Genomic DNA, 17448 nt, shown 5'->3' with positions numbered 1-17448 from the left:
TTTCATTAGCGTTACCAGAAGCCATGTAACTGCCAAAGCTGACAGAAACAGAACTGTGATTTGCAACTTTTGCAAGTGTCATTTTCTCTTTCTACAACTGTGGGTAATGTCATTCATATTAAGAGAGCTTTTGTTGGGGACACTGTGCAAAGAACTACTCCTTCCCCAGGAGCGGAAAAATATCTCCAGAGCAGCAGCTTAGTACTCTAAGTCACCCAGGATCTATCTCCATGTTTATTTTGCAAGAAAGTGCATTGTATTAAATTTGTGCTGAGAACGGTCAGACAATACAAGTGCTATGAATTGTCTTCGCCTGATGACTGAGCAGAACCCATAACAAACATTTCAACGCTGATCTTTGACATATAGCCATATACTCAACCTTTCTGTGACTTGTTGCCAGACCCTCAGAAGCCATTCAGCATGGTTTCTCACTGAAATACCTATTCTCTTTGCTTCATCCTAGCTGAAAAAGCTGATAATATCCTGGATAGGAAAGTTACATTTCTAACAAGTGTTTGCAGGCTTCATGGTCTGCTCCAGACTCTCAGCCTTGGTGATAAGGCGAAAGTCTTGGTAGTATTTTTACTCTCTTTCAGATTCCTGTGTGAATAGCTGCAGAACTGAGGGAGGCATGCATGAAGCCAGCCTGCCAGGATGTAAGAGCAGGCAGCAACGAATGAACAATCTGCTGTTCATTTTTAGAGAGACTCCACATGCCCTGCTCCCCTCCCTGGTACATTAGCCTCCTCTAACTTCTGGTGTCTAGCTTTCCTCAGTCTTAGGAAGAAAGCTTAACATACAAAACCAAGGTGTTTAAAAATATACTGATGTATTTTATTTTGTTACATGCGACACAGTGGATGCTGGCTTCAGGGGCCAGATTGAGTTGCTGATGTGAAAACAAAGCGATGAGGGTGACCCTGACCTGTGAGGACTCTCTGGGGTCAGTAACAGCCACCTCAGCACCACCACTGCGCCAGAAGCTGCCACTGGCACAACATGGCAGGACAGCCAACGCCTGCTACATATTATATACCAAGTCTTCTATGATAAAAAGACAACAAAAATTGCAGGATGAAGAAACAAGAGAAACAGGTAATTCCAAACACAACGCACATGCTCAGCAGCATGACACTAGAGACCACAGCACCCCTGAGTGAAGGAAGTATATATTCCCCTGGCTGTAGCTGAAATGGGAAAGTCTGAACACACTATTAAACCTTGCAGGAAGTAGTTTAACACAGTAAGTATTACCACAGTCAAATATGAAGTCTTTCTGTATTAGGATTGTACTACATATGATTTTATTAGACACTGTCTTATAATTACGGCAAAAATAGCTGTCTATATAGTAATCACCAGTTTCTTAACTGTCTAAAAATAAAGCAAGAAGTGTAATGCAATGCCAGGCATGGAACCAACCAAAATAATGTTAACCTATATACAAGCTTGCAAAGGTAATAGCGGTACGCCTACTGGTAACCTTCAGTCTAACCTAGGGTTAAATGTTCAGCGACTCTGCAATTTTGGTTTGTATCTTCAAAAGAACCCGAGAATCCAGTTCTCTCTCTCTAGTCCAACTCTTCTCCACCGCACAGTGGACAGAGTTCATTATCCATTGAACTAAACACTGAGTAATGAGTTAACAATAATTAAGCTGAAAGAGATACAGATTAAATGAATTTATTATTCGCTGACCTGCCAAGCAAATTGTTTAGATACCTGCAATCAATGAGTAATGATGAAACAAAATAAAAACTCAACAAACCAAAAGAGCCAACAACAGGCTTGTAAAAATCTGTTCAGTAAGGCCCATGTATCTTCGTTATGTTGAACAGCACAGCATTTTAATCAACAAACCCCCCCGTCTTTATATATCATGAGAACAGAGGGCAGAATGTGCCCTAAATTATGCTGTTACTGTTTATTATTCACGTATCACGGGACTGATGAAGATTTTTGGTTCCATTGTGCTAAGTACTATATAGTGAAATATAGAGAAATAGTGAGACTTAGTACTCCAAGACTTGATAATTTAAAGACAAATTAAAAACCCAAGATATTATCATTTAAAGACAGTAATGCACAGATGGGGATTGGAGATACAGACAGATTAAGCAACTTGCCCAAGGTTATGCCAGACACATGTTCCAGAGCAGAAATTGAACTTGGATCTCTGGAGTACCCGCACAGGTCTTTACTCACGTAGGACAACATTGCTTCCCCTCTTTGATTTCACTAGATGTCATATTTCATAAACTATTAAGTTAAAAAAATACAAACATTACATGGCAGTACTGGAAGTATTTCCTTTTACCCCTCCTCCTCTGAAGACCTTCATTAACAGAAGAGCTTTACCTACACATACACCCTATTTGTGTACGACAATTGCAGCATTTGCACAGAATCACAGAATAATTTAAGCCAAAAGGTGTTCTGGAGCCATCTAGTTCAACCCCTTGTCCACTTACACTCCGAATATCTTCAAGGTGGGATTTCCATCTCAATCCACTTCTCTGAGCTCCTATTGCAGTCTTCAATCACTCATGTTGAAAAAGTCTTTCCATTTATGAAACGAGAATTTCCCCAGTTCCAACTTGTGTCTACCACTTCCTATCCTGCCCCTGTGCAGCCAAGTCTACCTTCACTTTCTCTATTCCCACCCATTAAGTAGTTGCAGACAGCAATGGGATCTCCCCTAGCCTTCTTTCTTCTAGACTTTTCAATGCTGAAAAAAACCCCCAGATTTCACAGCTTCCCCTTGTACATCACATACTCTAGCACCCTGACCATCTTCGTGGCCTGTGCCAGAGTTGCTCCAGTATAGCTATACCTTTCCTTTACAGGGTAGCCTGAAATTGGATGTCATGCTCCCGATGCAGTCTCACAAGCACTGAGCAGATGGGTATAAGGCACTCCGCTTTTTTTTTTTCTTTTTTTTTAAAGTAAAGCATGCAAGTAGTTACTTCTCTTTAATAAATTATTGTAAATTTATGCATTTTAACTACACAAACCCTGCTTCTCTCAGTTTACAAAACAACACAGGAACATTGTTTTTGCACACCACTTCTGGAAGTTTGCTGCTGCAGGGGTCTCAGCACATTCAGGCACACTGGGCTCCGACATCAACCGCTACTACTCCTGTAAAGAATACTGAAAAGGGGTATGTCATATGTCTGTTTCTCTAGCTGACAGAAAGGATAGCCAGATCAGCCTGAGTGATGTAACATGCTCAAAATATATCAGTGATAGCAGGATAACACAAGACGCCATGTTGCTGGATACACATACATCAGCAGATATATTTAGGAATTTAAGTCCTAAATCCTGTCACAGAGTATATTGGTAACAGTGAAAAATATTTAACTTATGACTGTGACCGGAGATTGCTTCAGTGCAACACAAACAGTAGCAGCAGTGTTACTTATTAAGGCAAAACTCAAGCCCCCAGACAGCTGATACAGGATAGTGGGAGAAATGATACTGCACTTAAACACAGTGGCTTTCTTCCCTGGTTTACAACTGAAATGTGTCCTGTTTCAAGAAGGTATTTGCTCTCTGTTTATCTTAACAAGAGCAAAGTCACAGCTTCAGCTTTATTTATACTTGCTGGCACCTGTGAAGATTTAGCAATGAAAATTTCATTTTAATTAGTTCTGCAAAAGCTCTATCAACATTTGGTTTACATTTGCCCTGAATGTACTGTCCTACAGAGCAGCAAAATTAGCCCACCCAGTAACAGGCAGCCATCCTGATACAAAAGGCATCTGCATGGCATGGAGACATTTGGGGCTTTAAGTGATCCCACAACTGAACAGTGCAGTACATGCGGATGTGGCAAAACAAACTGTCTTCCATGCTGCTGTCCCGGACAGGACAAATCAGTCATGTGTCAGAAACAAGCATGGCTCTGTATGCAACTGCTCACCTTCATCTTGGAAGGTTGCTGCACATCTGAGCTCAGGCAGGGAAATGTCATCCTGCAGGAACGGTGGCACAAGCAAACTGCCATGGGAGCAGTCCCTCCACAGCTGGGACTGAACCAGCAGCACCAGGAAGACGCAGACCCAAAACAGGCCACATCCCCTCCTCCAGCCAAAGCCAAGAATGGTCCAGTGTACATCTCTCAGAGCACAGGCTCAAGAGCTGCTTGTCAAAATTCCCTTTCCAGAGCTACCAACCCATGTACGGGCACACACACACATATATAAATATATAAAACCCATTAGTTGCTTCCAGTTTCCGGGCAATAAACTATAACCTCTCTTATGGTGTTATTTCATATAACAGCAGCAGTCAGCTTTTCAAAAAGACATCATCCCTATCAAGCACAAAATTGTTCTGGATGACAATGTCACCTCTATACCAACACTGAAAGTAAAACAACTGAGCCCCAGCTTTGGACTGGGATGAGTCATTCCTCCATTTATGGATACATTTAAAGCCATACCAATGATTCCTTGTGCACTGTGAGAGCAAAGGTGCATACTACATCAAAGTATAGGTATTGCATCATACCCAATAGGTGACTTATCCAGTTGCATGACAGGTGTGTGTGTTTGTGAACACAGGGCACATGGCCAGTCAATGCTCTCGTCTATCACAAGCCCAGCATATATCCACTGTGCACCTGTAATGTTTGTATTTTGGGCACACAACAGACCTGCCACACGTCACAGAATCATTTAGGTCGGAAGAGACCTTTAAAATCATTGAGTCCCACCATAAACCTAACACTAGAGAGTCCCACTAAACCATCCAAATGCCACATCTACATGTCTTTTAAATACCTCCAGGGAAGATAAATCAATCACTTCCCTGGGCAGCCTGTTCCAATGCTTGACAACCCTTTCAGTGACAAAATTTTTCCTACTATCCAATCTAAGCTTCCCCTGGTACAACTTGAGGCCGTTTCCTGTCATCCCGTCACTCACTACCTGGGAAAAGAGACAGACACCCACCTCCCTACAACCTCCTTTCAGGTAGTTGTAGAGAGCGATAGTCAACACAGCAAGGAGTGGCTGTGAAACTTCCTGGAGAAAGAAGCAAAGAGTAGGCCACTGGCGCACCACGTGCCTGAGGTTGGACATCAGTTACCTGAACAACCCCTTTTCTAGCATGATTTGGCTCACTTCTACTCTGCAACCAGTCAAGTAGAACACTTGCCAGGTAAACTTAATCTAAAGAGCAATTTACAGCACTCTGCTTTGCTCTCCCACACCTAATTCCAACCCTTCACGTCTAGTATCATTTTGACCACCCTGCATTAATAAGTCTAGTAAGTGTGTCACATACTATCTCCACATATATACCCCATATAAACTCTAGCACACAAAGTAATTTAAGTCACACTTTCCACATCCAAACTTTTTCTGCTCCTAACGTCAATGTGTAGCAGAGATAAAGTTATTGTTTACTATGAACTGATCAAATCAAATACAGCTTCCTGAGACGCAGTAAGTCCAACAGTCACTGTTCTAAATCAGCTTAATGCAAAGCCTAGAAAGAGGACAAACGCACACACTCACCTGCGAAGACAATGTAGTGTCTCATCACTGACCCGAGGACAGTACTGAGGAACAGGGCAGCACTGACAAACAAGAGGGTTTCCCTACTCCTGCACCCCATGCAGGGACTCCACTACCTGATGTGTTATAGAGATTCATGTGTGTATTTATATAACATCATATCACTTTTTGCATCTCTGGACTTAAATTCATTTAGGGAACATGCTACTGGCAGATGAAAAGTAAAATGCAAACTGGAACATTTTTCTGACCTCCCCAAGCACTGCCCAGTCTCTCCTCCACACCAACCCAAAAAGCACAAGCAGTCAGGACATTGCTACATCCTACCACCATCTGACAGGATGGGGCACAGTCCCCCGGGAGCCTGCGGCTGAGTCAGTGGGACTTCTACCCACGGGTTCCCACTATTGTGCAGCCCTTCCTCAAATTCACAGCAGATGAGTCTCCAGCTATGGTTTGGCCTTAGAGAGCCTCTCTAATAAAAATACCAGCCTCCTCAACATGGAAGCCTCTATGAGACCTCCCACAAATGAAAGAGGAGCAAGAGGGGTTTTTTTGCAGAGCTTGTTTGGTATTCTGTCACAAAGCCAAACAGATGTTTGTAAAAATCTAAACTGGTTATACAACTGTGTTAAACTCATGCAGCTGTGCACAGCGAGCAACTGCATCACGGGAGAAGACCACTGCTCTCTTTTAAGGCACTCTTACATCTAGGGACTAGAGTTTAATAAACCGAACTTCCCGTTAGTTATTCAAGCTCTCTCATTTCAATTTAGTGTTTACTGTAGAGGAAACTGCTGAAAAGAGCAAAGTGAAGTGGCTTTTCCAGCTTCATGATAAAAATCTGCATCCGGATGTGGACTAGGACCAGACCGCCCTCCTTCCAGACCTACAAGGTAATTACAGCACCCTACTTCCACCATTCACCTTATCTGGGGAGACAGCAGGAATAGACAAGAGATGCTAATACAGCCGCCCCCTGCTTTGCCACTCATACAAAATTCACTTTACACTACGCTTGGCCATCACTTCAGGATCAATTATACAATCAAATCACTGCAAACTTTATTGCAACAACATGAACTGAGACCAAGAGACTGAAGTAGTCTCTTTTTATCTGTATTTTAAAAAATAAAAGTAAACTTAATTTCTGACAGTGCTTTTATTATATTTTTATGAGCAAAATTAACAGCTGAAAGAATTTCAGAAATATTAATATTTTAGAAATATGCCTGTCTGCTCCAGCTAAAAGTCAAGAGACTTGGTAAAACTAGTGGAAACACTCCAACTAAATTATACAGTATAGTTTTACAATCCTATAAAATACCAATTTTTTGCAAGCCAAAACTATTTGTCATAGAGTATTTGCATTTTAGTTATATAAAAGATTGACTGTCTGCATAAGTACTATCGTGTTGTTCCTGAAACCACAGTAAAACTTTTTTGTCGTTGTTTTCTCCTTTAACACTTCAGAAGAATGCATGGCAATTTAAAAAAAAAATTGTTTTACTTATGTTGCTAGCATTGAAGTTTATAACAGTTAGAGTAATTCTGTACTTTTGATTCATGCTGCACTGTACACAAAAAGGCACAAAAAATTAAATTAGTTTTATAATGTCTGTATAGTCAACACAATTGTGATTAATATATTTTCTAAAACTCAGAGCCAGAGTGTTGTGAATAACTATCACAGCACACTCTGCTTATTTAAAGCGTAAGAAAGAAAATGTTTTCCATATCTTCCCTTTGGAAGATCTCAAAGAATTCCAAAGTAAAATGGGAATACATTACTGGGCAGAAGTGACTGAACCAGCTCACAGCTCTGTCACATACAGACAAGCATTTTAAGTGTCTACAGTCTAAAGCTTCATTATTTTTTGCAGAACAATCTGAGAATGGAGGTAACCTGATTCCCTGGGAATCAAATGTTACTTAAAGACAGGTTTCACCTGCCATGGATATAACACATTCTGACCAACCAAGAGTCAGGGTATGCAGACATCACAGGAGATGGCAGTCTGTCCTTCACAGATAAGAGGGGAAAAAAGGAAATTTTCTGCTTTCACAGAGCTGAATTTTATGTATTTTTTGGTAATTTTGAGGGGAAATGTCCTAATGCAACGGTGGCTACAGCAACTTTGTGCAAACAAACTACAAAACACGATGGAATAATCTTCAAGTCACTGCTACGAGGGCTCCTGCAAGCTTTAGGGTCTCCCTTCCCTAGGTCTCTCCCCATCGTGATGAGGCAGAGCTGCCCTCAACAGCTGTCAGGAAGACACAGTCAATCCTCATTCCACATACAGGAATACAAGAATGTGACTTTTTCCAGGGAGATTTAAAGATGAAGAGACTCTGTACAGACTTGCTCCATGCCACCACCCAGACAGGTGGTGTGTCTGGTCCATCAAGCCGCCCACTGAACCTCTCCTTCCTTCTCACAGCTGTGCCTGGTAGTATTTGGAGACGCATTGAAGAAGATGGCCCAGCTCTGACCTAACTTATACAGGCGGAAACAAGGAGGGACTCGCTTAGGATTTTCAGAAAGACTCCATCTATGCGTAAAGTTCAGAAGGGGCAGATGAAAGTCAGTGCCAAGTGCCCTCCTCAGCTTTACTGTCATGCAACCACAAGTAGCACATCCAACTCCTTTCTGAATTAACACTCCATTAAGGAGATGCTCTTCCACGGAAAAAGCCAAAAAGGTGACTCTACGTGTTTGCTGCATCTGCTGCAGTGCAGAGCATTCACGGGGACATGGGAGGACCTTTGCATGTATGAAAGGCAGTCAGAGCCAAGCCGTGCTGTTACAGGCAGCAGCTGCGCAGCACACCGGGCGCGGGGAGCTGGCTGTGCTTCCGGCAGGAGACACCCTGCCACTGCAAGACAGGATGCCTCACTGAAGACAATTCTCTGCAGGGGCTTTTGTTACTGCTTCTCCAAGCAGGAGCAACATGTGCACATACCATCTTGGAAGCTGCTTGCAGGAAAGCTAGCAATCACATTTGGAGGTAGCATATAGCGTATGCCCTGTTGCAGAAGTTAAGCAGAGCTGGCAGGGCCAACTGTATGCCAGAGCAGCATGCTGCCTTGACACTATCCCCTCTGTAAGGCTACCTGCCTGCTAGATGTACACAAAAACACCTCATGGGACAAAGAAAGAAACACAATATATAGAAACACATTGCATTCAGCAGGGGCCAAGGCAGCAAACAAAGACAAAAAGAAAACAGAAAGCTGTTTTCCCCAAGGAAGCCTGTGAATTTCCACAGAATTGGGATGACCATTTCCCTGGTTTTCCCCCGAAATTCCCAGGCAGTATTTCCAGCTGAATGCTGAAAGCAGACACAAAAGTTCTCCCTACATCAGTGACACTTGCCAATCGCCCTCCCACCTACCCTGTTCCTCACTTCCACAGTCCCACAAAACAAGCAACAGGAACACCCGAGCTGCTGCAGGAGACCAAAACTGCAGCATTGGCTCCAGCTGCACAGTGCTGAGACTACTGCAGAGAGCAAGGTCAGGATTATTGCTCATACCAACAGCCCTCTGAGGCTGGGCCCATCCTTTTACCCTGCCTTCACTTTCCATACTATGCCTAATGCAATTTGATGCTGCAGTAAGAAGAGATGATACTTAACACCCCCTCTCTACTCTGATGGGCAGCAGTGGTGAGGTGTTGAGCCTGTGCTCAGCTGCTGTTGATGGGCAGGTGCTCCATGCCCTCTGTTTTCAGTTATCATTGTTGTGACCTGTGAGGAAAATAAAACCTGCTCTAAATACACATTTCTGATAATCAAGTTAGAAGCTCCTTCCCCTCCTTTGGTTAAGTCAAAGCACATTTAATTACTGAAATTACCCAGAGGAATATATCTATCCCGTCCCCTCAATGTAAGACAATTGTAATGAAAGCAATAGAACATTAAACCAACTCTTTCACAATCCCTGCCAAAAGCCACACATCTATCAAACCCATTTGGCATATCAAGAGATTGACTGACATGTGTTCTTAAACAAAGCAGGGCACTTCTAGGGCAAGAACAGAAAAAGGAGAGATGAGGTGAGCTCTACAGCTTCACACAGTGGTGGTGGTGGGTGCCTCCAGCTACGCATGCATGCAAATTTTTTCAAAAAGAAAATATCAGGCTTTTGCTTCACCAACAAAAGAAGCTGTTGAAATAGTTTTGTCAGACACAGCTGATAATTATGTGTTGAGAAGTTGAGAACTTAGTCATCCTTATCATGGTGACAGAAAGGCAGATTCTCTTAAAAATAATGTCAACACCACAAAACTCTAAAGAATACCTAAGTATAAAGCTTTGCGGATTTCTGACGTAGCTTAGGTAAGCGCCGGGGCTGTGAAGAGACAGGCTCCTCCGAGACTCTGGTTCGGTCCCATACGTAACCGCTAGAGGGAGCCCATTTTTCCTACCTAAATCTTATTTTCATAATTGTTTTGTATGCACACACTCTGCAGTCACAGATTAACAAAACAATCACAAAGTGTAAAACATGCAAATTTCTATGTATATTTTAAGTTAAACAGAAGTGGAGATACACAGTTCAGGCATGGCCTCCTCTAACATTTGCACCAATATACTTGCCAGATGGAGGAAAAGGCACAATTCCCTGTGTTATGCCTCATTGGAAATAGCACTCTAAACCAAGCAGGCTACAAAGGCCATTCCAATTTGCCCTTAACAAATTCATTAGCACAAATGGGTTAATATTGTATTCGGGAGTTCACCATATAGCAGATAACCTTGAGAAATCCCGTCTGCTTTGAGTAACTACAAACCAAATATAACAACCTCAAAAAGTGCTGGAGCAACAGTGTGCCCTTTCAATTAAGGGGTAAAGAACTTCCTTGGGCGTGGAGGAGCCCCAGATTTTATTTTTCGTACTACAGGTGCAGGTTTGCCCATGTTTGCATTTATGCCTTTTGTACTGCAACTGCCAGAAGTTAAAATAACTTCCAATATTGGGTTTCATTACTCTCTTTGTTCTCTGAGAGCCTCATCAAGCCCCATCCTGTAGGCAGACCTGTTCTCTACTTGGCTAACACTCTTCCAAATGGCTCTAACACATACACTTGACACTGTTTTCCTTACAAAAACCAAATTATCCAGCCTAAAAGGACCAAAAGATGTGGCTGGATGAGCAGCAATGTGGCCTGGCAAAGTCCAGCTGGCTTACACCTATCACCTGTGTCAACAAGCTCAACGCAGCAGTGACCCAACTCTACAAAGGATTAATCTGGGGAATAAACAAACCAAAGCCTAGCCCAAACAGCGAGCAAGGTCCAAGCACATCCACATCAAATCACAACTTTCAAGTCTTCTCCAGTACATAAGAGAAATATCTCTGCTTGCAACACTGGGGAGCAGTCGCCCATCCAACATCAGTAATCTTAAACCACTCCAAGACAGCACAGAAAGCTGGATATCCTCCCCAAAGCACAATACTTCCTGCCATCAGCTCACTCTCTTTTGTTACAAACCATGCTGTGTGCCCAAGAAGATCAACCTTTAGTGCAGGCACTGAGGTATGCCTAGTGCAGGGCACCTTTCTCCCGCAGCCACCAGAGTAGGGGACCCACGATAGGGTGATGGTCTCTGGGTAGCATGAATGCGAGAAAGTATGAACTGAGGGTTGCAACCTCCAGAAGATTTGGGAGGGAACAGAAGAACTGGAAGCTCTCAAACTGTTTGTCCGTATTTTGTAGCAATCACAGAGAAGGGGTGGGGGTCATCCAGCCAGTAAGCAGGAACACTCCCCAACACACAGGACAACTTTTCTCAAGTTAGTACGTCTTACAGAAGCAAGTATCATAACTTTCCCAAACCAGAGGGGTAGGGAGCATTTCCCCCAGCATTAGAAACTTTCTTCTAGGCAGATCTTCACCAGAGACTCTGGGTACACGTCTGTCTCTCAGGATTACTAATACCAACAGACACTTCTTTCATGTTTGGGAGTTTTGCCATTGACTTCAAAGTAGTAAGATATAACACCTTGCGTATTCCCTAAACACGCTTAATAACAGTACCCAACACATTTAAAGTGCTTAGACATGTTAAAGGCATTGTACAACATTAGCAAAAAACCAGGAACCCCTGTCTAGGTGGTTAATGAGGAATCTGGTAAGCCGAGAGTCTATCCCTGAATCTGATGCTTATCTATTAGCCAGCTAATAACTGTGCGACTACTTCTCTAACTGATCTGTACAGTCATAAGCAGGGACTGTCTTCTGCTGAGCTGTGGAGACTTTGTATTACTCATAATCCTCTTAAATCATAACAAAGAATACAGATTAGAAGGTGTAAAGCACGCAATAAGTGCTCAAAAACCAACATAAATGCAGCCATGTCAGCCTGAATCAGAGCCTGCATCATGGGAGCTTACTAAACTCCTTTTGAAGTCAAGTTCTGGGGGTGCAAGCAGCATGTGGTTTGGCTCCTGGTGCTGGGCTGGTGTGACGGCAACACACATCAAGCAGTGCCTGGAGCCAGTTCAAAGCAGACAGGAGCAAGGTCAGCCTAGCACGGCAGCACTGCTTGGGGGACAAGGCCATGGGGCTAAGAAATTAGTTTTGCCCATTTGCTTCAGGGCAAGCAATGGAAAGAGAAGGAACAGCAAGATCCCCTTAGAAAGGGAGAAAGTAAAGGGCTTTTGCCTCTGGAGGGCTTGGAAATAAGACAAAAATGTGGTTCTTGGTATAGCTCTTGAACCTCACTGGATAAGGCCACCATCAGGAAACAGCACAGGTCTAAGTGGAGTCACCACTGAACCATCTTCATCAGCATTTTTTAACTTAGTCAAAAGCTGTCATAGAATCATAAAATCACTTAGGTTGGAAAAGACCTTGAAGATCATTGAGTCCACCTTAGCACTGCCAAGGTCACCACTAAACCATGTTCCTAAGCACCACAACTACATGTCTTTGAAATACCCCCAGGGATGGTGATTCAACCACTTCCCTGGGCAGCCTGTTCCAATCCCTGACAATCCTTTCAGGGAAGAAACTGTTCCTAATATCCAATCTAAACCTGCTCTGACGCAGCTTGAGGCCATTTGCTCTCATCCTATCACTTGTTACTTGGGAGAAGAGACCAACACCCACCTCACTACAACCTCCTTTCAGGTAGTTGTAGAGAGTGATAAGGTCTCCCCTCAGCCTCCTCTTCTCCACGCTAAACGCCAGCTCCCTCAGCCACTCCTCATAGGGCTTGTTCTCCAGACCCTTCACCAGCTTCATTGCCCTTCTCTGGACACGCTCCAGCAACTCAATGTCTTTCTGGTAGCGAGGGGCCCAAAACTGAAGACAGGATTTGAGGTATGGCCTCACCAGTGCCCAGTACAGGGTCACGATCACCTCCCTGCTCCGGCTGGCCACACTATTCCTGATACAAGCCAGGATGCTGTTGGCCTTCTTGGCCACCTGGGCACACTGCTGGCTCATGTTCAGCCAGCTGTCAACCAGCACCTCCAGATCCTTCTCCGCTGGGCAGCTCTCCAGCCACTCTTCCCCAAGCCTGGAGCATTGCATGGGGTTATTGTGACCCAAATGCAGGACCGGACAGTGAGCCTTATTAAACCTCATACTATTGGCCTTGGCCCATCAACCCAGCCTGTCCAGAGCCTTCCTACCCTCAAGCAGATCAACACTCTTGCTCAACTTGGTGTTGTCTGCAAACTTACTGAGGGTGCACTTGATTTCCTTGTCCAGATCATTGGTAAAAACATTAAACAGAACTGGCCCCAACACTGAGCCCTGGGGAACACCACTTGTGACCAGTCACCAACTGGATTTAACCCCGTTCACCACAACTCTTTGGGCCCGGCCATCCAGCCTGTTTTTTACCTAGCTAAGAGTACACCCGTCCAAGCCATGAGAAGCCAGTTTCTCCAGGAGAACACTGTGCGAAATGGTGTTAAAGCCTTTACTAAAGTCCAGGTAGACAATATCCACAACCTTTCCCTCATCCACTAAGCAGTTCACCTTGTCATAGAAGGAGATCAGGTTAGTCAAGCAGGACCTGCCTTTCATAAACCCACACTGACTGGGCCTGATCACCTGGTTGTCCTGTATATGCCGCATGATGGCACTCAAGATGATCTGCTCCACCACCTTCTCCAGCACCGAGGTCAGACTGACAGGCCTGTAGTTCCCCAGATCCTCCTTCTAGACCTTCCTGTAGACGGGTGTCACATTTGCTCATCTCCAGTCAACTGGGACCTCCCCAGTTAGCCAGGACTGCTGATAAATGACGGAAAGCAGCTTAGTGAACACTTCTGCCAGTTCCTTCAGTACTCTCGGGTGTATTCCATCCAGCCCCATAGGCTTGTGTATGTCTAAGTGGTGTAGCAGGTCACTAACCATTTCCCCGTGGATTATGGGGGCTTCATTCTGCTCCCCATTCCTGTCTTCCAGCTCAGGGGGCTGGGTACCCAGGAACAGCTGTTCTCTTACCATTAAAGACTGAGGCAAAGGCGTTGAGTACCTCAGTCTCTTCCTCATCCTTTATCACTATGTTTCCCCCTGCATCCAGTAAAGGATGGAGATTCTCCTTAGCTCTCCTTCTGCTGCCAGGAAGAGTATTTATATAAAAATTTTGATTGTTGTTTGTTGATGTGTAGGCATTTACAAGTGCCAATCAGGTGTAACCTGACAAGACCCTCTACGTACCAATTTGAACCACCATGTCAGCAAACTGAACTGAAGCTGTTGAAACCAGCCTTACGCAATAATTGAATATTTCCACAGAACATGGAACTATAATCCACAAAACATGGAATTATAAACTGCATGATCCTGAACTTATTACATGAGGATACTGCAGTAGGGTCTCGAGAGTCTTCCTTCTGGAGACAACAGAACTGGCATGAACTTCTGCACTAACCTGCATAACTGCTAAAAAGCATACACAATACACAACACTGTACTTTATTAGGAACATTTCTGAGGTTAGTATTAACGTACATCAATGTTTTAACTGTACTGGATACATACTACAGCAATAGAAAGGGGCATTCCTGAATATGTATCAGTCAGAAGGTACGCATGATAATTACCAATGAAAATCATTAAGTCCGTTAACTGTTTTAAATACCAGGCTAATATTATCAGCAGCAGGTTTATGAGTGGAACCTTCTTCCCCCAAGCACTTCTTCATATTATTTTCCATGCGGTATTCCTCAAGTTTTTATAGCATTTATCTACAGAGTTTCCCTGTTTACAGTAACAGCCAGAGATGCTCAGTTTGATACTGTAATTTTAACCCCCGTTGCTCCAGACTGTCAGCATACATGCTTGTAGCAACAAACAGCAGGCAACAAAACTCCTGGTTCCTAGAGATCTTCGTGTCCTCTGTCACTTTTTGAATCACAACGATTTGTAGGCACAAGATGCTTTACTCGCTGCTAACCTGCGATACGTGATGCTTGTAACCGCAGCTCACACGAACCTGAACGACTGCCCTGTACCACTACCCCTGCATACAGTGCTGTAGCCACCTCCCCGAGTATTTGTAAGTATTCAGTCTTCCAAGAACTTTCCACTTGAAACATTATTACAAGTGTGATTGCATTAGCAGTCATTAGATGCAAATTTATAAAAATACACTTTCTTGCTCAACTGAATTACGATTCTATTAATAGTGATGTTCAAATGATTTTGAACCTCCCCACTGTTTAACTTAAAAGATCGCTCATTTTATTTTGGAAATTTACTCTTTGTTGCAACTTGACAAAGAAAGTATTAATTTGTTCACGTTTGTGACACATTTATATGGTTCAGCCTTTTCCATTCATGGGTCAGATAATGAATTGGCTTCCCTAGAAAACTACACAATGAAATATTCAACATAAGGCATTCTGTAGCTTAGATGTGAACTACAAACTGCAATTTTATTGGGATGTCCCTGTAGGGTGGCTTTGGCACGTACGCCTGCATGTTTTATGCTTTGTCTGACGAAGGAAGCTCCCACAACTGAGGGGAAAGCTCTCAGATATGGGTCAAGTCCGTGTATCAAAACTTCGACGAGAATGAAAAAAAACCAAACTATACCTCAGCATATTTCCCCCCCAAAGCTTTCAGGACAAAAGAAAAATCAAACGAACAAACAACCCCAACCCAGCATAAACCAGAACTTGAATATTCCTTGGTATTTCAGTGGTTTTCCGCAAAGAAAAGGAAATCAACCAAGAGTTGTCCAAAACCAGAAGGAAGGCAAGAGGACACACTCCGAGGTTGCTCGGGTTTCCTCTACGCTTTACATGCTTGACACAGGGTCATTTTGCTCCCGCTTCATTTTTAACAACAGACAAATGCCATTTACAGGCTTGTTTCCCCACCCAAAAGAAGATTAAGAAAAATCAATTCTTCTCTCTCATAACCTTATGGCACTTTCCAGCTCCAACACCAAAACCCATTACAGACCGATTATCCTGATTTCTGAACCAAGCCCCTGAAACCTTTTCAATTGTACTCAGAAGAAACGAGACAATGGGGGGGGGGGGGGGGGGGAAGAAAGAAAGAAAGAAAGAAAGAAAGAAAAAGGCAAGCCACCACGGAGCACTTGGTGCGATCACCCCCCCTCACAGCTCCGTCCGCATCGCAACCGAGGGAGCCAGCACCCTTCCCGCCCGGGCAGCGGCTCCGAGGGGTGCTGCGAGGGGAGAGGGGATCCCCGCCCCTCGGGGAATTCTCTCGGGTCCGACTTCTCGCCTCCCACAGCCCGAGACAAACTCCAGCGGCGGGTCCTGGGCGCCCCCCCGCCCGAGCCCAGCCCGGGGAACCCCCGGGTCGCACTTTCGGCCACCGCCCCGCGGGACTCACCGGAGATCTCGGCCTGGGGGACGCCGCTGAGGCTGAAGCCCTTGGCCCCATACAGCTGCCGGACCTCGGCGCAGCTCCTCGCCTTGATGCCGCTGTCACCGCGAGCCGGGGCGGAGGCGACACACAGCAGCCAAAATCCCCACGGGAAGAAACGCATCCTTCTCCGCTGGCCCCGCCACCTGCCGTGCGAAGGGCAAAGCCAAGGTCCCGCAGCGGGGAGGCGGCGGGGGTCCCCGGGGCGGCGCGGTGCCGTGCCGGGGGGTGCGGGGCGCGGCCCCCTCCCCGGGCAGCCCCGCGGGATGGCGCGCAGCGGGCGGGGGACCCCCGGGGCTCAGGCGCTGCCCGCGGCGTGCGGGGAAGGCGCCGCGAGTTCAATCCGGGCGCCGCCGCGGCTCGGCGGAGAGGGGCTGAGATCCAAGTTTAGCCGGGCCGGGCCGCTTTAAAGCTCCGGAGCGTGACCGCGGAGAGGGGCTTTTGTTCTTAGCGCGGCTGCATCCCCAGGCAGTCCCGCCGCGATGCTGCCGCTGTGGCGCCGCCGGAGCGGGGCGCGGAGCGGGGCAGGGAGCAGGGCTGCTTCCGCGGCGTGGCTCAGCCGGGCCGGGCTGGGCTCGGCGGGCCGGGTCGGGTCGGGTCGGGTCCCGGTCGGGTGGGTCCCTGCGTCCGGCGGCACCGCTCCACCTGCGCGGCGAGGCGGGCGGCGGGGGAGGCTCCCGAGCGAGGCAGGGCTTCCCCCGCCGGACGTGGCATCACGTCGCCCGGCGCCAATCCCGCGCAGGGCGCAGCCCCCCGCCCCGGGGCCCGGCTCCGCCCCCGCCGCCGCCGCCCCGCGCCCCCGCCGCCGGCGCCGCCGCGCGCCCCGCTCCGGCAGGTCCCGGCTGTGGCGGCGGCACCGACAGCCCCTTCCCCGGCGGGTTTCGAAACCAGCCTTGGAGCAGCAGCGACAGCTGGGGCGCCCGGGGGGGTCCTTCGGGAAGGACGGAGTGAAAACGGGCGTTAAAGCCGTCTTTCTCTGCCTGATGGTGGTGGTCCGCGTGCTTAACCTGAAGACCCCCAGTTCGGTGGGAAAGCAACCACGTAGAA

General features: G+C 45.9%; 1 protein-coding gene across 1 annotated transcript in view; it reads right to left on the bottom strand.

Annotated features, from left to right (window-relative positions):
- The window catches only part of GPC1 (glypican 1), a 224826-nt gene extending 207730 nt beyond the window's left edge, over window positions 1-17096 (bottom strand). Inside the window, exon 1 of the mRNA XM_075099342.1 lies at window positions 16369-17096. Coding sequence (XP_074955443.1) covers window positions 16369-16525 — 157 coding nt within the window. The 5' untranslated portion in view covers window positions 16526-17096. The remainder of the gene's footprint in view (window positions 1-16368) is intronic.
- Between the last annotated feature and the right edge of the window lie 352 nt (window positions 17097-17448).

Source organism: Phalacrocorax aristotelis, chromosome 7 (genome assembly GCF_949628215.1).
Source record: "Phalacrocorax aristotelis chromosome 7, bGulAri2.1, whole genome shotgun sequence".
Taxonomy (NCBI): domain Eukaryota; kingdom Metazoa; phylum Chordata; class Aves; order Suliformes; family Phalacrocoracidae; genus Phalacrocorax; species Phalacrocorax aristotelis.
This window is presented reverse-complemented; position numbering and strand designations above follow the sequence as displayed.